This window comes from Puma concolor, chromosome C1 (assembly GCF_028749965.1).
Source record: "Puma concolor isolate L17-30 chromosome C1, mPumCon1.1.hap2, whole genome shotgun sequence".
NCBI lineage: Eukaryota > Metazoa > Chordata > Mammalia > Carnivora > Felidae > Puma > Puma concolor.
Window position 1 is genome coordinate 77,665,116 of NC_141674.1, and position 25,402 is coordinate 77,690,517.

The following is a 25,402-nucleotide window of genomic DNA, read 5'->3' on the forward strand; positions in this document are numbered from 1 at the left end:
TCCCCTATGAGGCAGCCTATTATCCCAATTTTACAGGGGAAAAAACTGAAATTTGGAACTGTTGAGTAACTTGCCAGGAGAATAAAGTAGATGCTAGGTGTATCAGACCCCAAAGCCTATTTTCCCAACCTATTATATTACCTTCCCTTGGGATGCAATGGTTCAGATGTGGATTCTTGGACAAGTTGGGGTGCCACTTCCTTTTGCTAACACTTGTCCACACTTTCCAGTCAATCTTCCAATCTTCTTACCAAGAAAAAAAAAAGATGGTAAAATAGGAGTGGAGAAGTTCTTTTCCTCACTGTTATTATATACTAACTTAGCATCATTATTTTCAAGCTGGGGCTTTTCCCTTCCCAGAATTCCTCCTGCTCTAAATTTTTTATTTTCTTTAGCGTTTTTACCTGTTTCTGACCATTAATCTTCTTCTAAGACTTGAGTTATTCCAGGACCTTGGGTATGTGTCATCCTGTTCACTGTTCACCCATGTTCATCAGAAAGCTTGCTATCCAACCTAAATGGTCTCACTAGATTCCTCCAGCTTTTCTTCCTCATTGGGTCCACTGCAATGGTCAGAATCAAACTGTGCACTTATTCCTTTTCATTGTTTGTATTTCTTCTAATGGAGTCATGATCATGCCATCAGTTAACAGGCCTTTCCATCAGGCCCATAAGAACTAGTGTGCCTCAGAGAAAGCAAAGCTTGCACTGCACAACCTACCCGTTCTTTGACTGCATTTGACAAGAGGACTTTGCTTCGTGTTGTAGTGATATATACATTTCCTCTTGCAAACTCTGCCTGCATTCTCAAGAATTTGCTGGGGTGGCACACTCAGAACATCAAGAAAACAACAAATCTGCCATAATTCTGTCTATAGAACACTTTCCAAGAGTTCCAAGAATTTTCCAGGGAAGTTCTGATGTGGAGAGGGGACATGGAGTAGTGGTTAACAGCCCAGCCCTTGAGTAAGCCTGCTATAGGTGACAGTGGGCACGGTGCCATTTCTTCAGCTTTACTTTCCTCAGTTGAAAGTCGGGATAATAAGCATGGGATAATAGGATAATGCACATGTTACTTAATGGATGTAAGTGCTCCTTAGCACAGTGGCTGTATATATTACCATTTTTTAAAAGTAGGCTCCACACCCCGAGTGGAGCCCAACATGGGGCTTGAACCTCACAACCCTGAGATCAAGACCTGAGCTAATTCGAGTTGGACATTTAACCGACTGAGTCACCCATGTGCCCCATTTATCTTTAAAAACTCCTTGACCCCATGTAAGATTTTGATCAGCTGCCCAAAACTCCTACCTTTTCTACCCTATTAGCTCAAGGCCATGTCCAGGGCCAGTGACTCCCGGTGAAGATACTTAACCACTTTCTAAAGGTTTTGGCCAGAACAGAGGCCAAGTTGATTACAAGACATTGTTTATAGTTGAAAATCATTTTAGAAAATGTCTTTGGAGTTTAAAACCTGAGGAAAGGGGAATTAACTCATAAGAGGACTGATTTCTTCCCACACTTAGGAACCTTCGCTAATACTCCATTTCTCTAAAAGGCCTCAGAATAAATGGGAACAAAGTGAGCTTGTGATGAATAAAAGGCCAAGCAAGAGCTTCTGCTGTGTGCTTCCCTGGTTTGCCCTAGCTCTGTCTTGGATTATAGGTCCAGTTTGGGAAAGTCATTTCAATCCAACTAAAATGACACTAGTGTAGCTCTATGCCATGAGCCCCAAAAGTGGCACGTAGTTTCTCTTGCTGCTATAACAAATTACCACCAACTCTGTGGCTTAAAACAATACAAATTTATTACTCACAATTCTAGAGGTCAGAAGTCCAAAAATTAATGTCACTGGGCTAAAATCAAGGTTGCTTGATTTTAAAATCCAGGGCTACATTTCTTCTGGAGGCTCTAGGGGAGAATCCATTCCCTTGACTTTTCCAGAAGCTGCCTACCTTCCCTGACTTACAGCCTTTTTCTCCATCACCGAAGCTAGAGGCAGAGCATCTTCAAACCTATCTCCCTTTCTCCTTCTCTCTGTCTCTCTGGCCTTTGCTTCCATCCTTATATCTCTTTCTCTGACTCTCCAGCTTCCTTCTTTCCATTATAGGAACTCTTGTGAGTACATTGGACCCACCTGGATGATCCAGGATATTCTCTCCATCTCAAGATTCCTAACTTCACATGTGCAAAGTCCCTTTTGCCATGTAATGTGACATAGTTACAAATTTGGGGGATTAAAACGTGAACATGTTGGGAGACTTTATTTTGCCTACCACAGGCATGTGTTACACATTCTTTCCTCAATCATAGGGCTCAGATATTATCAGTCCCAGTTTATATTTGGCAGCCAGTACTTCAAATGGAACAAGCTGACATTCAAAGGAGCTGTAAGTTAATCAAATAAAATGCAGGTATCAGCATGCACTTTATCACATCACCAAGAGAATCAAAACAGTATGATAGTAAATTTGACTTCTTGTCATGTTGAATTCTTCTTTCAGTGCTACCTTATCAGAAAGAGGCAGTATTGGTATAATGTAATTTATATAGTGCCTTCCCCTGAGTGACAAACAGAATATTCCTCAGGATCCTCAGAGAATTAGTCTATCTCTTTTTATCCCAGCTCAGCCACTCCAGCAATATAATATGTAGCAATATAATATCTGTGTGCAAGGAATAAATCAGGCTCACTAAATTTAAGGATGTTCACTTAAAGAAATCCCTTTTGGAGTTGCTTTTTTCCCCCTTTTCATTTGAAAATGTTCTTTGGGTAGGATAGAGCCATTGACCCACATTAGATTAATTAGGTCAATTAGCCTTTATATAGTAATTGCACTCAGATGGCTTTGAATGATTCCCCTTTAATAAAGATGTGCCTTGAAAAGAGATTATAACTTTAAATTCCTGCCACATAGCGGCATTAAGAAAACATGCATTTAGCAGTTCTTCCTGCAATATGGCTTTAGGTATAGCAATGATACTGGGTAGAAAAAGCTTAAAGACTTTACCTTGATGAGTTGATTATTCACATTCACACCTGGTTAAAAGCCACGTAGGTATTTTCCATTTTGACGGGCTGTTGGTAACCCTGAATACTGAGCCTAATTCAGAGCAACTCCTTTTCTTCTTCCAAGCTGTCAATATTAATTTCCACATTTCCAAACTCACAGTGGCCCTAGAACCTGATCTCGGGCTCTCACCAGCAATCCAGACTATCTGAAATTCTTTGCTTTCAGCTTCTCTCCTTCAACAACATCCCTTTACTTTATCTTAATATGACAATAGCTACCACTTAGTATTTTCTAGATTCCAGACGTTTCACATTCATTATTGCTAATTGTTACCTTGAATGAACGAACAAATATTTGTTGATATATTTGTTCTAGATACTGGAGATACAACCCAATGGAGGTTCTTACCTCTGTGTAATACCATGAGGAAATAGACAAGTTTAGTAACTAGCCTAAGGTCCTGTGGCCACATGACTTTGCACACAGCCCAGGGTCAGCCTGGCTCTACAGCCCAGCTCTGTCCACCCCACCACGCTGGAATTGTTGTCTGATTGGGAGGCTATGTTTAAAAATGAATTTGACTGTTGCCAATGAGGTCAAAACCTTCAAAACACAATAAAAGCCACTTTAGGAATGAAGTTGAAAAACAGACAACTCACAACTACTTAGAATATAGATCCCACTATTAGTAATTAAAGACTTTAATTTTTTTGACATTCAAGATTACGATGCATGTACAAGTGCAAAAAAGTTGATGTGCTACTTAAGTGAATCTGCATCCTTTCTGCTTTTCTCTGGTAGTTCACTCAGTCCCTGATGTATAGGTCAGACCAAGGCAGTGCTAAATAGTCAGCTGTGTAATGACATTAACATGGTTTGTAGTCTTTGACCTCCCACTGAACAGAAGGTACTAAGTGAGTAAATTAATTCTATTGAGGAGATCTGGACATTTGGATGGCCTGGAATATGGAGATAATTTTGTTGCTGTTTGTTTTACAAGTGTTTTAAGCTTTAACACCTTGTGAGAATCAGAAAGTTTCATATTATGAATGTGAAAATGGTATTTCTGGAAGGCAGTTTGACAACGTGTTTCAATAATTAAAATTTTTCTTAATGTTTATTTTTGAAAGAGAGACAGAGCACGAGAGGGAGAGGAGCAGAGAGAGAGGGAGACACAGAATCTGAAGCAGGTTCCAGGTTTTGAGCCGTCAGCACAGAGCCCGGTGTGGGGCTTGAACTCATGAACTGCAAGATCATGACCTGAGCTAAGTCGGACGACTAGCCGACTGAGCCACTCAGGTGCCCCTGTTTCAATAATTTAAATGGGCATTTCTAGTGAAAGGCAAGTAGATAAAGATATATGTATAAGAATGTTAATTGTAACATTAGTCATTAAAAAGAACTGGAAAAAACCTAAATATACATCCATGGGGTAGTCATTGAATAGGTTATGAAGATCCATGCACGTACTACATTAAAAATGATTTATATCAACAGATTTATATTATACTGTTTAATGAAAATAAGATTAAAAACAGATTATAATCCCACTTTAAAATGTGTGTGTGCATGCATGTGTATGTGTATGCATGTGTATGTGTGTGTTATCTGGATGTCTATATTCCAAACTATGCGCTGTGATATTATCAAGGAGTGGAATTGAAGGTGATTTTAAATTCCTCACACTTTTAAATGATCTGAAATTTCTTCTTTTACTATCTTTGAACCCCATTTCCTACTTAGATCACCCAAACCACCCCCACTAACAACTATCCTAATACATTTAATATAAATCTTTTATTTTGTTTGTATAGTCCTAAAAATTTTTTTTTGTACAGATATTTTAAATTTACTTAAATGGTTTCTCATCCGTTTCTTACATTTTCCACCTAGTACTATGTGTTTCAGATCTATGTTGCTATGTGTACAAGTCTACTGCATGTAACTGCTGAATTATTTTTATAGTATAGTTATTGTAAATAAGCATGTGCTTTCATAATCAGAAAAAATCTAATAAAGCTCTTTTTATTGTGAAGAAAGAAGAGAAAGAAAACAATCTTTCTTATAAGAGCATGAAGCTATAAATTGCTTTACATAATTTTGCCAATAGAAATATCCCAATGGAGAAATATTTATTACACTGGAGATTCTATGTTACTAAACACCTCTACTTTATAAAAGTGCTTAGACACATGGAATTCTTTTAAAGAGAAAAGAGAATGTTTCTTTCTATGAAGTCTCTGAAATGCTTGACTTAATTTAGGAGGCAGAAATTTCAAAAGACAAAGTTATTTTGAAACTGAAAAGTAGTGAAATGAACTTATTACAGTGTGTTCTCACTATATATTAAAAATGAAATTAAAGTCATTTAAAATAAAAGAAATATGACATTGTAATGCAAACAGAAATTGAGGAAAATCCCAAAAGGATAGGAAACAGTTGGTTGATGGACAGCACATGAAAATGAAAAGACAATCAGAAGAAGTAATAAAGCCTATTGGGAAAAACCTGAAATTTATATATTGAAAGTTCATAATTTTTAACATAAAAATCTAATAATAACTGCTAATCCCTTTTCTTTCTTTAAACTTTAATTTAAGGATAAAAATAGAACTTCAGGTGTAACTTTATTCAGTCATATTTTTATAAGATAGATAATTAAATACTCTCAGTAAAGGTTTGTGTTTAACTTTCAAACTTTTCTTCAAAACAATATATTCCTAAATGAGAGGTGTGAAAAAAATCACATGTAACTATATATTATGGAGAAAAATAGCCAGATGACAATTATATTCCAAGCAGATATGACTGAAGTACTATAATCCCAGAAGAGGTCACAAAAAGCTGTGTCTCCTCTCTTATTTAGGCTAGTTTTCATGGATTAGCAGCAGGGAAGCTTTATAACACAGCACTGGCAAAACAAAACAAAATAAAACACCACACACAAAAACACACACAAAAAAAAACAAAAACGAAACAAAAAAACCCAAGTTTCCCTTTTTAAGAGTATTTTGTTAAAAACAGGGCCTCCTTTTTTCCCCTCTCTTTTCAAAATACTGGGTTTCGGAATGAAGTCATCGATCTAGGGAAGATAAATAGCCTTGGGAGAGGCAGGTCAGAGAAACAAACTAAAATACAGTAGCTTAAGTGTAAAAACTAAAAATCAAAATAGAGACCTGAAGTTTCAGAGCCAAATGGGAAGAAAAGATGTCTACTCGTGTCGATAGGTGACGTGTAAAGGGGAAGGCTTGGTTCAATGATCGGGACATCTATGGAGAAGGTCATGGTCATCTTGCTTCTCTGGAAACCAGAGAAAGAGACTGTAGAATGTGTCTTGACTAAGAGCCTCCTTGAATTTGTCTTAAATTCTCCAACAGGAAAACTCTGAAGATTAGAAAAACATGGATTTTGATGATTGGATGTAACTTTAAAGATGTAGTATTTCAGTACTTCATTCTAGACAGAACAGCGAAATGATTATGCAAAGCGTTCTCAAATCACATAAAGTTCAAAATTTGCAACCTTTGGCAATACATTTAGCTTTTGCATGCATAAGATACATACATAATGAGTGTATTTACCTCATAGGACTATTGAAAGGATTAAATATGCCATCCATAGGGCTTAGGACAAAGTACAGAACATATACTTAGTAATGTTAGCTAGTACTGTTTTGTTCTATTTTGCTTTTTTTTTTTTTTCAACGTTTATTTATTTTTGGGACAGAGAGAGACAGAGCATGAACGGGGGAGGGGCAGAGAGAGAGGGAGACACAGAATCGGAAACAGGCTCCAGGCTCTGAGCCATCAGCCCAGAGCCTGATGCGGGGCTCGAACTCACGGACCGCGAGATCGTGACCTGGCTGAAGTCGGACGCTTAACCAACTGCGCCACCCAGGCGCCCCTATTTTTCTTTTTTTAAAAAGAGAAGATATGTTTAGCACCTGAGCAAAATCTCTACCTGATGACTGAGATTCAGATCTGAGTTTCTACACCAGTTGACATTAGTATGTCGTAATGCTTTTGGTAGATCATATTGAATCTGAAGATGTTACTTGTTACTAATGATATTACAAAATGAGACTTCTTTCACAAACCTATCACTGTTAATAATATAGTGGGTCCAAGTTTAAGATCATAAACTCAAGTATGCAAGAAACGCCAACTTTTAGTTTCTATTGCAAACCCCCATTCCACTAGATGTTGGAGAATCAATCTCCATCAATGCGGTCTCCCCTCCCCTTATGCTGGGATTGTGTTTATGATCCAGGGGACCATCTCCTGTTGTTAGTTGTCATCCTCTCTGTGCTACTATCTGATGAGGCACACATCCTGGTCCTGATTGGCAGTCCACAAAGTTTACAGCTGTGTACTCCTTGTGTTGGACACTAGTTTCTGTGACCTCTGGGAGAGTGAGAAAAGGAATGTGGCACCAACAGGTCCTATCTCGTCCCTATAGTAGCCTTTGGCTCATGGGAAATGCTTCTGCTGCTCTACATGCCCACAGGGACTCTACAAGGCTACCTCAGTGTCCCCTTTTAACATTAACCTACCACACTACCATCTCTACCCTATTGCTCTGTGCCATCGGCATGCGGGAGTGAGGGAGAACTCTGGGGTCTTGCCACCTTCTCAAAGTACACAGGAATAGTGACATTCCTTCTGCTCTTAAATTTCTAAAATTGAGCAGAGAGGAGTATTCTATTTTTCCCCCAATCTTACCACACGTGACTTTAGAATAAATCCAAGAGAAAGCTGAGCCCGGGTCTTCTTTCAGGTACCCAGCATCTGAGCTCTTTTCTTTTCCACTGACTTCTCTCCTTTTCTCCAAGTCTAGAGAATCTTCAGTCTTGGGGGCAGGAAAAATAGGTTTTGACCCATCAGGTATTTTTCAAACTATTTTATCTCAAGTCTGGATCTTAGATTTGAAATTTTAAAATTCAAGGATTTGATAACCCTTCCTTGAGGAACATCTAATTTATAGTTTAGCTGCCTCAATGAAGGAGACAACAGGAAAAACAAAACAAAACAAAATAACAACAACAACGTTGGTTAATATCTCAAAAATACATTAAAGTAGGGAAGGATGTATGTTTTATCGTTCCCATCTAAAACTATTTTAAATTTTAAATACTTTAACTTCCCATAATGAATAAGTCTTCCAACTAAAATATTTTTCTTTCATTAGAAACATGGGTTACTTTATACACTGATAATAAGTTTTCGACTTTGTAATTTCCTTTCAGCCCAAATTGTACATTTTAATTACATACCATATATGCATGTAAATGATCCTGACTCCAATCTGTCAGATGCCCATGACTCGTTTCTTCAGTCCCTTTATTCCCTTCTTCTTCCAGAATCTGTCAATCTGTACTGTGATCTCTTGCTCCTTTCCAAAGTCACTCCATTCTCTAACTTTTTATAATCCACTATCTAAAAGAATGTGTAGCCTTCCTTTTCTAAGATTTGACTATGTCTGCATGTTACCTCCATAAGAAGTCCAGACACTATAAATCTTTTGTAGAGTCTAGAAAAAAACATGTCGGTAATGTAATTTGATGGTGATGATATTAATTTTTTAAAAACATTGATAACTTTAGCAGCACCTGGGTGGCTCACTTGGTTAAACGTCTGACTTTTGATCTTAGGTCATGATCTCGCAGTTCATAGGATCGAGCCCCGTGTTGGGCGTCTGCAGTGACAGTGTGGAGCCTGCTTGGGATTCTCCCTCTCTATCACTGCTCCTCCCCTGCTCTTTTTCAAAATAAACAAACATTTAAAAAAAAAAAAAAACACCTTGATAACTTTAAAAGGCCTATGTTTTTGTTGCATTTTGATCATTGTTACCTGGATCATCTATGGGTCCCTTGAAACATGACCTGCTCATATTCATCTTTCTAATATAGGTAGTATAAAACAGCTCTTCAATCACTATGTTCAATGAAAGAACCATAAGATATTTGGTCATTTTCAAACAGTGATGCATAGCAAGACCATTCTAATCTACAATACAATATACTAAAATTTATACGTGTGCAATATTCCAAAACTATAAGTATAGCAATAGCTGTACTTCTATCTAAATTGTATTTAGAATTTAACTATTTTGCCTCATAGCTAGAAAAGAATTCCTTAATACATTTAGGGAAGAAGAGAGTGAAGTACATTTTACATTTATGATAAAAGATAAAAAGTTTACAAAAGTAAGTATGAGGTATAACCTCATTGCTTAAGAATAGGAATTAAAGTAGGAAAAGTATAATGCCAACCTGGGTTCAATTCTGGTTCTGCCAAGGGCAAGTAATTCTACTGCGGGTAAGTAATTTAGTATTTTAGTGGGCTGTTTTCTAGTGCTGTAAGTTGAAATTCTGAATTAGAATCTAAGGTTTGTTTTATTGTACCATTCAATTATTTCCCTATTTAAAAATGTATCAGATAACAACGGAAAGAAAAAATTAATTTTAAAAGTAAAATAAAACTTTTGTAGTGAATTAATCAGTAAAGGTGATTGTAGTAGTGGACTTTAGTGCCTTTTCTGGGCAGTGTAGTTCTGAAGCACATTAAAGGACAGGATCCCAGGGAGAGGAGAGTGTTATCAGTACAGGAGCAAAAGGATTGGATCAGTTGTCCTTGATTGAATCAGTTTGTTCCTGATTTTTCTCTATTTAAAGATTCAAGTATTGGAGCTATTGGAACAATGATTTAGCATCCTCAATGTTTTACGAGTTTTTTGTTTTTTTTTTTTTTTGACATTGCCATTAATAATCAACCTGCTGGAAGAGTCGTCTTTGAATTTTTTTCTGATGTGTTCCCCCAAACATGGGATGAATTTCATTGTTTTTTTACAAGTGAAAAGGGGTCAGGGATATTCACTCAGGGCCATTATAAGAGTTTTCTTTTTCACAGCATTGTCAAAGATATTATGGTTCAGGTGGTGACTTCAGTGAAGAAAATGGAGGATATTTTGAAGATGAGGATTTCATTGTTAAACACGAGAGAATCTCTCTTATCAGTGAAAGAAGGAAGGATACAAACGGTTCATAGTTCTTCCTAACAAAAACAGCTCCTCATTTAGATGGGTATCATGTTGTTTTGGGGGCAAATGACTTCTCTGCAAGAAGTTGTGTAAGAGAGAAAACCAGAAAACAGATGCAGTGAGCAAACCATTTGCTGAGGTAGACACTCAGTTGTGGAGGGCTAATTCCCAAACTAAAGAAAGAAAAAAAACGCATAAATCCTCCTCCTCCTCCCTCCCCATCCAGTGACTCATATAGCTCACGAGATTCTCAGTCCCATTCTGATTCTAAAAGTGCTTCTGAAAAGAAATTTTAAAATTTCTCTTAAATTTTCTTTAAAAAAAAAGAAAAAAAGAAACATAGAAAAAATGCCCCCCCACACACAATAGAAAGAAAAGAAAATCACATCTAGTGAAAGTGAGGCTGAAAATCTTAAAGCATAACACAAGTGTATTGTTTATCCAGAAGAGTTCCCTCCTATGCCTGAAAATTGATTCTTAATTAGAAAAAGTGCTCCCAGAGCTGATGGCAAAGAAAGAAGAGAGGAGAGAAAGAGAGAGAGAGAGAGAGAGAGAGAGAGAGAGAGAGAGAGAGAGATTGATCTACCTAACTTCCAGCCTACTTCACAGCAGAGGAGACTTTCAGTTACTAGGTCGGGCAATAAAATTAAAGGAATAGAACTACGACATTATCAAACTCCTTCCAGATCCAGTTCAAGGGATCGTTTCAGATGTAGTGAGACTACTTCACAGTGGAGGCACGAGATTCAGAAAGCTCAAAGAATGAGGGTATCCAATGGTGAAAGATGAATCAAAGGAGCTTAAGAATGAGTTAGCTAAAACTGAAACAAAAGAAAATCAAAAAAGCCCAGTTGGAGTAAAAGAGAAAAATATAACTGACCATAGGCATGTGTCCAAGAGTCCAAACAGAAAGTAAAGAAGAAAAGAAAGTTTAAGACCATAAATCTAACAGCAAAGAGAGAGACATCAGAAGAAATTCAGAAAAAAAGATAATATAATAAAAACAAGGCGAAAAAGGGGCCAAATCTAAAAGAGGCAATAAGAGCAAACAGAAATCAGAGTTAAGAAAAGCGAAATACAAAAAAAGAAAAAAAAATTAATACAAAGTATAATGGACATGAAGAAAAGAATATGGGGTCAAGGAGTAAAGGAAGGGATCATGAGAATGTTAAAGAAAAGTCAAAGTCTAAAGGAAAAGATCAGGAAAGGGGTAAAATTAAAGAGAAGTTTAAATAGAAATCAAAGAGCAAGTGAGCATGATCACAATAAAAGTGAGACAAATAACAGATGCACATAGTCTAGAAGGGAACGTGATACAACCAAAGGCGAACAGTTACATGGTCATCACTCATCAACAGTTACTCCTCTGTCCTCACTCGTCCTGGGGCCTCAGCCCTCCTCCTAGTACCTCACTCTCATCAGGAAGGAATTGGGCTCCAACAAACACATAGGAGACAGGGTGCCCAGCAGGATTCTAAAAAAGAAAAGAAAGAGCTTTTCTTCTTTTTCCATAGTTGAGGTGTGGCTGAAATACAATAAAATGGTCCCATTTTTTCAACAAAAATTAATTCTACCAGCTACAAAAAGACTGTAAACCAGATGCCACTTCTTAATAGTTTAAGAAACATGTGACCTGGAGAATCAACTCAATTTTGTCACCCATAAAGTGAGGTTCTTTTATCTGACCCCAATATCAAAGGGATATTATGAGAAACATGTATACAGTATCTTTAAAGTGCTTGTGGTTGTCAGAGAAGAAAGTGGTGTACAGGGTAAAACTGTAAAATAAAGCATCCCCAAAGGAAAACCAGTTACAATGGTAGAATGAGAGAAAGAAGCAGTAGGGCTGGAGTGGAAGGGTGCAATCTAGAAGCCCTGATAGAACTAGCAGCAGAAGCAAGGAGTCCCACTGATACAGAGAACAGGGTACAAGAGGGGAAGGTCATAAAGCAGAGAAAAGTAACATCAAGAAAAAAAGATAGGAGAAGGAGGAGAGGTTTATGGAGCTCAGAGGGAGAAGAAAATCAAAGCAGAAACAACAAAAAATACAGAAACGAAGAAAGTTCACACTGGAAAGAAAATGCTGAAGGTCAGAAAAGAATGTATCTTTTTTTTTTTAATATTTATTTATTTTTGAGAGAGAGGGAAAGTGAGAGAGCGAGAATCCGAAGCAAGCTTCAGGCTCCTAGCTGTCAGCACAGAGCCCAACACAGGGCTCAGACCCACGAACAGAACCGTGAGATCATGGCCTGAGCCGAAGTCTCACTCTCAACCTACTGAGCCACCCAGGTGCCCTGAAAAGAATCTACTCTTAAAAACATCCTAACAGCCCAAATAATAACAGGGGGGAAAGGCTGATAGAGATCAAAGTCATTCTTAAAATGAGAACAAAGTAGGACAAAGAATTAAAGTTCTTCACATTGAAAAATAAGGAGCATGCAAAGTCCATATCCTCAGTGGAAAAGGAAAACCAAAAATCAAAGGGCTAACAAAATGACCACGTGCATGATAAAAATTAAAACTTTGAGGGGCGCCTGGGTGGCGCAGTCGGTTAAGCGTCCGACTTCAGCCAGGTCACGATCTCGCGGTCCGGGAGTTCGAGCCCCGCGTCGGGCTCTGGGCTCGGAGCCTGGAGCCTGTTTCCGATTCTGTGTCTCCCTCTCTCTCTGCCCCTCCCCCGTTCATGCTCTGTCTCTCTCTGTCCCAAAAATAAAATAAACGTTGAAAAAAAAAAAATTAAAAAAAAAAAAAAAAAAAACTTTGACCATAAAGAAGTTGACTATAAGTCCAGCTCTAGAACACTTGAAGACAATAGTGGATGAGTGAGTTGTGGAAAGTTCGTTTCCATTTTGTCTCAAATTTTAAGTTGTAGAGTCTTGCTGATAAATCTTTTTGTTGTCTTCCTCTTTTCATTGTTTTTGGTTTGTTTTATGTTTGTCCTTTTTTTTTTTTTAATGTGGACTTCATCTGAGTTGATCTTTTGATAAATTGCAACCTGAATAATTTGTACTGCTAATATTTTAATAAACTTGAAATGAGAAAAAATATTGTAGTAAAATTCATTTAAATTTCAAAATTTTTAAAAATTTCTAAATGGTAAAAGGTTTATATTTCCAAACTGATCAATACAGAAACAAACCCCAGAATAATGACTTTATTGTGTGTGTACTTTCTAAAGGATTGAAGCCACCTACTGTCATAAGGATGTGCTTCAATGGGCAAAATGCTAATATCAGCTGAATTTTCATTCCTTTTTTGATAAAAAAAATTATAGTTATAACATATATGAGTGCAGGTTTATGCACATTTTTCTAAATCTTTCAGAATAGTATGGGGTTTGGGTTTTTTTTGTTTGTTTCATTCTGTTTTGCTGAAATATGTAAGAAGTTTTAAGGCATATGTTAGTTTAGGGAAAGGTTTCTGAACTGAAATGTGAAAATAAGCAAGACAAAGATTGCTCTTTTGAATTATCGGCTTTTATTATGTTAATTAAAACAAAACTCTATAGAGCATCTAAGTGCCTCTCAAGCTACATAAAAAAAAAATACCCAGTTGATGCATGGGAATTATAAAGATAATTTACACAGTTGGTGAAGAAAACAACCTATACTGAAAGGCAATTAAACAAGAGTGATATCACCATATTACATTTAAAATAGGAAATATATGTGCAGAAAACCAACTAATCATCATTACTCTTCTACTTGTCTTCTGGAATGGATTCTCTTAAAATTCTGATATTGCCTCCTTTCCTTTCCTTTCCACCTTAGATAAGTGCTTCTCACAATGTAACGTGCATGTAACCAACCCAGGATCTTGTTAAAATGCAGATTCTGGTTCAGTAGTTCTGGAATGAGGCCTGAGAACTTCTAACTCCAGCTCCAAGGAGTTTCTCCTATTACTGGTCTTTGGATCAGACATCGAGTGGCAAGGCCTTTAACTACTGGCAGCCAGGAAGTGACAAGCTAAAGGATAAGAAGTGCCAGTATTTTCCTTTCTTTTTGTTTTGTTTGTTCCACTAACCAAAACCCACGTTGAAATTCTTAGATTATTTACATAATAAACTTAGTAAACTTAGTTTAGTTTACTTCTCTTTGCCCTAACTTTCTCCTCACGGTATCTTCTCTAGTCCCACAAAAGTAGAAGTTCTTAAATTAAAAAAAAAATTTTTAATGTTTATTTTTCAGAGAGAGAGAGAGAGAGAGGCAGAGTGTGAGCAGGGGAGATACAGACAGAGCCAGAGACACAGCATCTGAAGCAGGCTCCGGGCTCTGAACTGTTAGCACAGAGCCCCACGCGGGGCTCGAACTCACTCTGAGCCGAAGTCAGACACTCAACCGACTGAGCCACCCAGGCACCCCAAGAGGTTCTTTATATCGACACCTGTTCCGATGTAAGATGCCACAGGTGTTATCCATATAACCCCTAGGCTACAGATCCTCAAGGAGTAGCTCCCTAACTATCCTTGATGAGGGTGTTTTCTATAAATGGGGTCAAAGTAAAGAGACACTTTGTGTGACCCTACTAAGGAGTAAACTGTGAATAATTCAGCAATCATTTCTATCTGGTTTTGGAATGCATAATAATAGAATTTGAAGATTTATTTTTTAATGTGTATTTATTTAGAGATTGCACGTGTGCACATGATTTGGGGGGACCAGAGAGAGAGGAGAGCAAGAATTCCAAGCAGGTTCCATGCTGTCAGTATGAAACATGATGTGGGACTCAGTCTCACAAATCATGAGATCATGACCTGAACCGAAATCAGATGCTTAACCAACTGAGTCACCCAGGTGCCCCAGAAGATTTATTTTCTAATTACATTGTACTTAAGGTAATACTAAAATAGATATATATGCTCTGACCATAAAACAACTAAGAATGCTGGTGAGGAGGGGACAGAGATAGAGCAATCTACCTGAAAGCATGAGGAAGTGTACATAGGAGGGAGGTCCAAGAGAAAATTTCTATGGATGATTCATCTATGGAAAGTCAAAGAGTTCATTTGTCAAGTCCTATGCAACTTACTGCAATTCAAATATGACAAATGAATGCAGATTTTCCTTGACTTACACTTACGATGAGGTTATATCCTGATGAACCCATTATAAGTAGAAAATACCATTAAGTCAAAAATGCATTTGGGGTGCCTGGGTGGCTCAGTCAGTTAAGTGTTGACTCTTTGATTTTGGCTCAGGTCATGATCTCACGGTTCATGGGTTCGAGCCCTGCACTGGAGCTCCACTGATAGTGTGGAGCCTGCTTGGGATTCTGTCTCTCCCTCTCTCTGTTCTTCCCCCGCTCGCGCTCTGTCTCTCTCTTTCTCTATCTCTCAAAAAAATAAATAAAACATTTTTATTTTATTTTTTTTTTGAGAGAGAGAGAGAGAGAGAGAGAGAGAGAGAGAGCGAGCATGAGTGGGGGAGGGGCAAAAAGAGAGGGAGACACAGAATCTGAAGCAGGCTCCAGGCTCTGAGCTGTCAGTACAGCTGTCAGTGGGGCTCGAACTCACGAACCATGAAATCCTGACTTGAGCTGAAGTTGGATGCTTAACTGACTGACGCACCCAGGCGCCCCAATAAAACATCTTTTAAAGAACATTTAATACACCAAACATACTGAGCATCATTGCTTAGCCTAGCCTGTCTTAAACATGCTCAGAACAATTATATTAGCCTACAGTTGCACAAAATCATCTCACACAAAGCCTATCTCATAATAGAGTGTTGAATATTTCACGTACTTTATTGAATACTGTACTGAAAGTAAAACAGTTTGGTTGCATGGGTACAAAATGGTTTGTCAGTGTATGGTTGTCTATCCTCATGGTCCTGTGGCTGACTGGGAGCTGCAGCTCCTTGCTCCTGCCCAACGTTGCCACAGAGTATCCTATGCATATCACCAGCCTGGGAAAAGATCAAAATTCACAGACCAAGTATGGTTTCTATTGAATGCATATCATTTTCACACCATCATAAAGTTAAAAAACTATGAGTCCAAACAGAAGGTGGGGACAGTCTGTTTGTATTATTTCACCCGTTCCCCATGGGCTATTTAAAGTACTGCTCAGTAGGGGGCACCTGGGTGGCTCAGTCAGTTAAGTGTCCGACTTTGGCTCAGGTCATGGTCTCACAGCTTGTGGGCTGCTTCAGGCTCTGTGCTGACAGCTCAGAGCCTGGAGCCTGCTTTGGATTCTGTGTTTCCCTCTCTTTCTGCCCTTGGCCCACTTGCACTCTCTCTCCTTCAAAAATAAATAAACTTTGAAAAATAATAATGATAAAATAAAGTACTGCTAAGGATATTTTTTAAGTATGAACAACTACCACTTACTAAGAACATATTATGCATCAGTCCCTAAACTAAGAGCGTCCTACACAGTGGCTTATTAAATTCTTGTTTCATACCTATGAGGTAGGAGCCATTATGCCAACACTGTGAGAAAAATACAGCCTGTTAAGGACTTTTTTAACTGAAAAAAAAAAACAAAAGATGAAAAAATTGAATCCAACAAAGATTTTTGTGTAAAGCTCTGTTGTGTGGTTCATTGAAATATATTTAAACCTTATGTTACAAAATGGAAACCGTAGGGTTATTCACTCATGGAAAGAATACCCAGTGACTAGACTCCTTTAAGAGATCAGTCTACTTCTTAAGAACTACTACACTTAACTTTCCAGGTAAACACTTGCACAAAATAAGGCATGTCTATGATAAAGCTGTTAATTTGCCATTTGTTTTACTTATGAAGTGAACCTACCCATGTGTTTCCAAAATTGGCTTGATAATAAAGAACAACCTGAAGTCTTGTTAAAACTATAGAATTTCCAGTCCCTTTCACCTGGCGATTCTGAAACAGGTAAGGTCTAGGAATTTTTATATTTAATATATTATCCATATGTTTCTTATGATCAGGCAAGTTTGGGAAACATTTGTCTGCTGAATAAAGCTCAGGTTTCTTAGCATTTAAAGTCCTCCACAGTCTGGCCTTAAGATACATTTCAAACACCTCCTACAACACTAACCTATGTTTAATATTATCTATTCATTATTCCCCAAATAGATATTTTCCTCCCTAGGAGCTTTGCTCAAGCTGTTTCCTCTGCCAGAATGTTTTTCTCTCATGTGTTTGTTCATCAAGATCATTTTCATCTTTTAAAGCTCAGCTCAAATTTTAACTCCTGTATAGGGGCGCCTGAGTGGCTCAGTCGGTTGAGCGTCCGACTTCGGCTCAGGTTATGATCTCACGGTCTGTGAGTTCGAGCCCCATGTCAGGCTCTGTGCTGACAGTTCAGAGCCTGGAGCCTGCTTCAGATTCTGTGTCTCCCTCTCTCTCTGCCCCTCCCCTGCTCATGCTCTGTCTCTCTCTCTGTCAACAATAAATAAACATTAAAAAAATAAAAAAAAAATTTAACTCCTGTATAAAGGCTTCCCCGACTCTATGGTCAGGATTATGTTCTCTCTCCTATGAACTCCCAGAGCTCTTTAAACCTCTATTGCAGTGTTTCTCAAGGTGCAATCCTTGGACCAGCAACATCAGCATTTATTTGGGCATTTGTTAGAAATGCACATTCTCAGGTCCCAGCCCAGACTTACTGAGTCAGAAACTCTGCGTATGGTTCCCTGCATTGTTTCCAAACAAGCCCTCTAGATGACTGCAATGTACCCTGAAGCTTGAGAACCACTTCTCTAATGTATTCTGTATTTTATTGCATTACTATATGTCTTAGTTTCTCTCCCAGAATGTAAAGTAGGCTCCATGAGAGCAAAAACAGTATTTTCATCATTTGCTTCCTTTGCAGTATCAAGCAGAGTGCTTTTGCTTAGCAGATCATAATAAGTCTCGTTGAATTAAATTGCTATTTCTTTAGTGTCATAGTCTATGTATGCAAGATGAGCAGATTGCAGTGCACCAATTTTTCATTTTAATGGTGTTTAATAACCTTTAAAGGTTGTAGCATGATTGATTCAGATGCAGAAACATGCCAATTGTAAAGATGACTAAAATAAAGGAACTGGTTGCTCTTATTTTTCAACATGGTAATAAAGCTTCTTAGTTTTGTTTTAAGCTTTTTCTCTATGCTTAATATACGATGCCTCATAAATGTTTACCAATGATAATAACAACAATCTCATCTGGAAGTTTCTCTTCTCTACTTTTCTCATCTCTAAGGCTTTTATGCTTAAAGAAAAATTTCTAAAATTTCTTTTATTTATTTATTTATTTATTTATTTATTTTGAGAGTGAGAGTGAGCGAGCTTGAGAGGGGGAGGGGCAGAGAGAGAGAGAGAGAGAGGGAATCCTAAGCAGGTTCTGCGCTGTCAGTGCAGAGCACAATGTAGAGCTTGAACTCATTAACTGTGAGGTCATGATTTGAGCTGAAATCAAGAGTCGGACACTTAACCAACTAAACCACTCAGATGCCCCTAAATTCCTAAAATTTCTTAAGTGGGCTTCAACTTCACCTGTATCTATAAATAAACAGAATAATAAACACTTCTTAGACTGCCTATACACTACTTATCAATAAATATCAATAAATTTGAGAGAAAATTCATGGGAAAATTACATGAAATAGTGTTTGCTAAAGGTCAACGTAACAAAGTTTTAGGATTCACCATACTGGAAAACAAGCTAAAGGAAAACAATCTATGTTGATTAATGTTTCATTTATTATTATTTGAAGTTATATAACAACAGGTTCAGACAGCCACAGATTCTTAAAAATCTTTAGTAAAACAAAACAGTATTGGTGAATAATCCATACAATAAACAGATTCGGTAACCTAGCATCATTTCTTTTCATAGAATACCTTTCTTCTTGTTGAGAAAATTAAGAATAATTTTTTTTTGTTTTTTGTTTTTGAAGAACAATTTTTTAATTAGTTCCTGTCAAAATCCAATCAAGATGTATTTAATAACCAAATAATTGCTAAGAGCAACTTAATTTTCAGCTTACTGAAACAAACCCACTGTGAGAATGCTTTTCATGAAGTTACAATAGGAAAATGAATCTGTCCAAATATTTTGTTGCAAATCAGTCAACAGAACTGATCATATCCAAGAGAAAAAAAAATTGAACAATTATGAACTACCTTTAAAAAATAAAATGCTTGCTTTATAACTGGATGTCTTTATATTTTGTCTTATTAATATAAGATAAAATTTTTTGGTTTGTTTTAGAAAATACCATCAAATATTCCCAGAAAAGACTTTATTTCCTCAGCTTCATCATCGGGATGATACCTACTGGGGGGAAAAGCAAATATAGAAATATATATAGATTGCTGAGAGGTAATACATCAAATGAACTTCAATATGCATAACTTTAAGAAGTCTGTTGGGGGTAAATCAGATTTCATAAACTGTGAGAAGTAGGGATCAAACATCTTAGGTATTTCTTTAAGCATTTAAAAAAGTAATATTTAATCAATATGTGAACAAGTCTGTAAACCTTGACTATTAAAGAGAGATAGAGAAATTGCTATAGTTAGCCATAGAAGTGACCAGTCATGGGGGCACTAATTTGACTTAATATGACTTTTCATCGAACCTGTACAATTGTGAAAAAGCTCCATGGCTAAAATACAACTTGAACTTTTGAAAAACTAGCAAATCTCATTTGGATTTTAGTAATTTTACACTTTACATTATCAACATGTTGTGTTCAAATCCTTAAAAAAAAAGTTTAGCAACAAAATATATTTTAATTAAAAGTATCAAACATATATTCTCAAAAACTGACATACTTAAAATTATGAATTGTCTTAAGGGTTTAGGTCACCAGGGGTATAACTTTTCAATGTCTTTAAGTAAATAAAATGTTTAGGTTATTTTTAAAATAAATCAAGGAAAAAGGAATGCTGAATTTCTTCACAGAAAGTTTTTATTGGTATAGTCTTGAAAGACTTTAAAGAATTCTTACCTGAAATCAATTTCCTTTTTACATTCATTGTTGCTAATAAAGAAATCCACTTTCTCAATAAAATGTGAAGAATTTGGTATTTTTTTAGAGTGAGTAAAGCACAGCTTTTCAATCTCTGGTGACAGACTCTGCTGTTTTCTTTCTTGTAAACAGACCTATATTTTGAGGAAAACAGAAAAAAAGCAATCACTGAAAAGTTTAACTCTTCAGGCAGAATTTAAAAGAAAAACAGTGAAGTGCTTCTTACAATATCTGCATTTCCAGCTTGTGGAGGCAATTTTGTCATGGAGGATGCATCAAACTTGAACACAGGAGAATCTGATAAATAAATATCTGGCTTCTCATGTGATGAAACAACACTAAAAATCAAAATTAATTATTTGTAAAATATGGGAATAAGAGAAACAAACCATCTTAATTAGATCAATAGTGATTCTCTGGGGAAGATGATTATAGTCTGTCAAATTTATTACAAAAAAAAAAAGATGCTGTTTCTTAGACTCATGGAAAATCTGGTGTTATCTCCTTTCCTTTAGACAAAATACCACTTTATACATATTTTTTTAAATTTATTTTGGTTTTTTTTTTGAGAAAGAGGAAGAGTGTGAGCACAAGCAGGGGAGGTGCAGAGGGAGAGGGAGAGAGAGAATCTTAAGCAGGTTCCATGCTCAGGGCAGGGCTGGATGGAAGGCTTGATCTCACGACTGTGAAATCATGACCTGAGCAGAAATCAAGAGTTGGACGCTTAACTGACTGAGCCATCTAGGTGTCCCCCAATCTATATATATTTCAAATTAGATAAAAATACTATTTTTAAAAGGCTACAGAAGTAATCATTAATTTTCCTTAAAATTGGGTCTCATGCTTAATTTTTTATTACCTAGCAGTCTGTAAATCTTTTCTAAATCTCACTTGGCTCAACTTTTCGTCTCCTTTCCCTGCTCTGGTCTCACTGTAGATAGACACCTTTATTTATCTTCCAATCTAAAACTACACTAGGATTCACCTTCAATCTTCTGTATTAAATTTATTCATTAAAAAACATTTATTATTCACTACCTTATGCTAGATATTGTACTAGGAGCTAGGTATGAAGAGGTAAACAAATCCTGAGGGAGTTATCATCTAGTAGAGGAGCAGACAATGAGTAAACAATAAATACACATAATTATAGATCCTGAAGTTATATGAAGGAAATTAATTGAGTAATATTACAAGAAAAAGTATGAAGACATAAACCCACTTTAAAAAGGTAGTCATGGGGCGCCTGGGTGGCGCAGTCGGTTGAGCGTCCGACTTCAGCCAGGTCACGATCTCACGGTCCGTGAGTTCGAGCCCCGCGTCAGGCTCTGGGCTGATGGCTCAGAGCCTGGAGCCTGTTTCCGATTCTGTGTCTCCCTCTCTCTCTGCCCCTCCCCCGTTCATGCTCTGTCTCTCTCTGTCCCAAAAATAAATAAATGTTGAAAAAAAAAATTTAAAAAAAATAAAAAGGTAGTCATGAATGCATGTCTGAGGAGGTGACAATTTAAGATGACACTCAAAGGCTAAAATATGATAGTCATGTAAACAGTAATAAACACCAGTTTGCATTCCCACCAAAAAAAGAGAGAGAGAGAGAGAGAGAGAGAGGGAGAGAGCCAAAACATAAGAGACTCTTAAAAACTGAGAACAAACTGAGGGTTGATGGGGGGTGGGAGGGAGGGGAGGGTGGGTAATGGGTATTGAGAAGGGCACCTGTTGGGATGAGCACCAGGTGTTGTATGGAAACCAATTTGACAATAAATTTCATATAAAGAAAAAAAAAAGGAGTAATAAGCAATGGATACAGATAGTAGAGAAGTACATGTATTGATAGGATTGAATCTTTTTGTTTTTGATCAAAAGCAAGGAATTAGGGGCGCCTGGGTGGCGCAGTCGGTTAAGCGTCCGACTTCAGCCAGGTCACGATCTCGCGGTCCGTGAGTTCGAGCCCCGCGTCGGGCTCTGGGCTGATGGCTGAGAGCCTGGAGCCTGTTTCCGATTCTGTGTCTCCCTCTCTCTGCCCCTCCCCCGTTCATGCTCTGTCTCTCTCTGTCCCCAAAATAAATAAACGTTGAAAAAAAAAAAAAAATTAAAAAAAAAAAAAAAAAAAAAAAAGCAAGGAATTAAAATAGTCAAAAAGGGTACAAAAGGAAAAGCATGATTCCTTCCCACCCCAAATCTTCAGGTCCCACAGGCCTTCTTTCTAGTTCCAACTTATGGCACAATTTTTTCTTTAGAGGCTACTTGATAAGGATTCCCTTTTAAATCCACTTATTTTCTGTTCATCACTTTTAAACTCTCCCCAAATTATTTATAGCTTCTAAAAGTATGGCTCACCAAACTGTCTATGTGCTTTGTTATCTTCCTACTTTCTACCTATTTTTTGCTTTTCTACACCCACAGCTTTGTTCTACTTTGATGCTTCTAATCCATTTATTTTGTATGACTCAGAGTTACAACCAATGAATGGAAATAGTAAGAAGACAAATTTTAGACAAATATTCTTGAAAGCTATTGAATGGTCTGAGAGATCCAAACATGGATCAGGCATGTTGAAGTGAATGAGCTCCTGGTCACTAGAGCTGTTTTAGTAGAGATGTCATGAATACCTATGGCAATGACGTTGGATGGTGATTCAAGTATCTTGCAGTGGAGAAACTAAATGATGCTTAAATTAAGCACACTTCAGCTCTGGAATTCTCTGAAATCTATGATTCTATGATGTTGATAAGTAAAATGACTAAATAAGAGCAAAAATACCAAGAGACACCACAAATTTCATATTTTTTTAAACTAGGAGAAATAAATAATCCTTAAGTAAATTAGACCCTGAATAAAAAGTTGTCAGTATTTCTTTTGGGGAAAGTTTTGGCTGTGGCTATAATTACTCTCCATGACTTCTAGCCAAGTCCACTATCCAGATGCACTTCGCATTTCTGCAAAAATACTTCAAGTTGAAGTTTTTTTTTCTTTTTACAATTTTTTAAAGTAGGCTCCACACCCAATGTGGGACTTGAACTCACAACTCTAAGATCACAAGTCTCATGCTCTACTGACTGAGTCAGCCAGGTTCCCCAAAATTGAACATTTTAAAAATTACTATTTACTTTTACAAATGTCTGTGTGTCTTATATTCTCAGATTAACATCTTTGTGTACTCACTTGCCATGTATTTTTTTTCCCTCTTCCTCAACTACTGTAGTATGTGCTATCTATGAAATGTTTCAAAAATCTAACTACCTCTCAGTTCCCATCACCTCTGCTCTAGTTTGGGCCTTACCATAACCTGTCTTTTGTGCTGGCCACCATGCTTCTCATGGTCCCACCTTCTACAATTCAATCTCTCTATATATATCATATACCTATATCTCATCTACAAATAATTTTGTCTCATCAAATTGTTTATCCTGTGCGTAAGTATCTTGGAAGGCTTCCTACTGCTTACTATGGAGACTAAAAACTAGACTATACCTGGAGTGGGGGTTGCTATAGATTATATCACATTTTTAAAAATTAGTTTTCAAAATTTAAGTCAGGAGATGTCACACCGAATTTTAGATACCTAGCTTTTTTTGAAAATCAGAATATTTGACAACACTAGATACTTACTTCTTGCACAGCAACAACTGGCTGGACCTGAGTAGTGGTTGCTCCTTTTATTTATTTATTTTACTTTTTATTATTGAAATATAATTGACATACAATGTTATATTAAATTCAGGCATATAACTTACTGATTCATCAGTTTTATACATTACTCAGTGCTCGCCACAGAAGTGTATTACCATCTGTCACCATACAATGTCATTAGAATATTATTGACTATATTCCCTGTGCTGTACTTTTCATCTCTGTGACTTCTTTATTTTACCAGTGGAAATCTTGTACATCTTAATCCCCTTTATCTGTTTTGTCATCCACCACCACACAACCATCAGTTTGTTCTCTGTATTTAAAAGTCTTGTTTTTGTGTTTGTTTGTTCATTTGCTTTGTTTTTGTAGATTTCACATCTAAGTGAAATCACATGATCTGACTTATTTCATTTAGCATAACACCCTCTTGGTCCATCTATGTTGTTGGAAATGGAAAGATCTCATTCTTCTTTATGGACGAGTAATATTATAAATACAAATATATAAATATCTCCTATCTTCTTTAGCCATTCATCGATACCCACAACTTGGGCTGCTTCCATATGTTGGCTATTGTAAATGCTGCTGCAAAAACACAGGGGTGCATTTTCTTTTTGAATTAGTGTTTTTTTCTCTGGGTAAATACCCAGCAGTCGTATTACTATAGTTGTATTTCTAATTTTTGAGGAACCTCCATACTGTTTTCCACAGAAGTTGCACCAATTTATATTCCCACAACAGTGCACAAGAGTTCCCTTTTCTCTACCTCCTCACTTACTATTTCTTGTCTTTTTGATATCACCCATTCTAACTGGTGTGAAGTAATATCGCATGGTTTTGATTTGCATTTTCCTGATAATTAGTGATGTTGAGCATCTTTCCATGCGTCTGTCAGCCATCTGTATGTCTTCTTTGGAAAAATGTCTATTCAGGCCCTCTGCCCATTTTTTAAATCAAATTGGTTTTTTGGTGTGAGTTGTAAAAGTGTTTATATATTTTGGATATTAGCCCCTTATTGGATATATTATTTGCAAATATCTTCTCCCATTTAGTAGGTTGCCTTTTTGTTTTGCTCATGGTTTCCTTTGCTGTGCAAAAGCTTTTTATTTTGGCCTAGTCCCAATAGTTTATTTTTGTTTTTGTTTCCCTTGCCTGAGGAAATATATCCATAAATATATTGCTAAAATTGATGTCAAAGAGATTATCGCCTGTGTATTTTTTTTAGGAGTTTTATGGTTTCAAGTCTTATACTTAGGGCTTTAATCCATTTTGAGTTTATTTTGTATATGGTATAAAAAAGTGGTTGTGTCTATTTTTTTGCCAGTACCATACCATTTTGATTAATATTTTTTGTAGTGTATCTTTTTTTAAGATTTTATTATTTAAAAATTTTTTTTAATGTGTATTTATTTTTGAGAGACAGAGAGAGAGAGAGAGAGCAAGCATGAGTGGGGGAGGGGCAGAGAGAGATTGAAACACAGAACATGAAGCAGGCTCCAGGCTCTGAGCTGTCAGCACAGAGCCCAACGCGGGGCTCGAACTCACAGAGTGTGAGATCATGACCCAGGCCAAAGTCGGACGCTTAACCAACTGAGCCACCCAGGTGCCCCATTTAAGATTTTAGTTTTAAGTAATCTCTACACCCAATGTGGGGCTCAAACTTACAAACCCAAGATCAAGAGTTGTATGCTCTACAGACTGAGCCAGCCAGGTGCCCCAGCTTTGTAGTATACCTTGAAATCTGTAATTGTGATATCTCTACAGCTGTGCCTT

At 37.0% G+C, this 25,402-nt stretch overlaps 1 protein-coding gene, 1 long non-coding RNA gene and 1 pseudogene across 6 annotated transcripts in view; 1 reads left to right on the forward strand and 2 right to left on the reverse strand.

Annotated features, from left to right (window-relative positions):
• The window catches only part of LOC147578167 (uncharacterized), a 49,750-nt gene extending 44,757 nt beyond the window's left edge, over nt 1–4,993 (reverse strand). The window contains exon 1 of the long non-coding RNA XR_015254870.1: nt 142–4,993. This is a non-coding gene — a long non-coding RNA (uncharacterized LOC147578167). The remainder of the gene's footprint in view (nt 1–141) is intronic.
• Nucleotides 4,994–8,555: 3,562 nt separating this feature from the next.
• On the forward strand, nt 8,556–11,457 carry LOC112864284 (peptidyl-prolyl cis-trans isomerase G pseudogene; annotated as a pseudogene).
• Nucleotides 11,458–15,444: 3,987 nt separating this feature from the next.
• HFM1 (helicase for meiosis 1) overlaps nt 15,445–25,402 on the reverse strand; it is a 93,012-nt gene continuing 83,054 nt past the window's right edge. Inside the window, exons 37-40 of one of the 5 annotated variants that reach the window (XR_015254871.1) lie at nt 20,223–20,334; nt 19,976–20,130; nt 19,146–19,299; nt 15,766–15,958 (exon numbers count right to left, since the gene is read on the reverse strand). Coding sequence is in view for 4 of the 5 variants with exons in the window: in XM_086717524.1 (XP_086573650.1) it covers nt 15,766–15,958; nt 19,976–20,130; nt 20,223–20,334 (460 nt within the window). In the remaining variant the exon portion in view is untranslated. Of the gene's footprint in view, nt 15,959–18,700; nt 19,300–19,975; nt 20,131–20,222; nt 20,335–25,402 lie in introns of those variants that run through there. The other 4 variants (XM_086717524.1, XM_086717521.1, XM_086717523.1 and 1 more) reach the window with 4 other exon arrangements.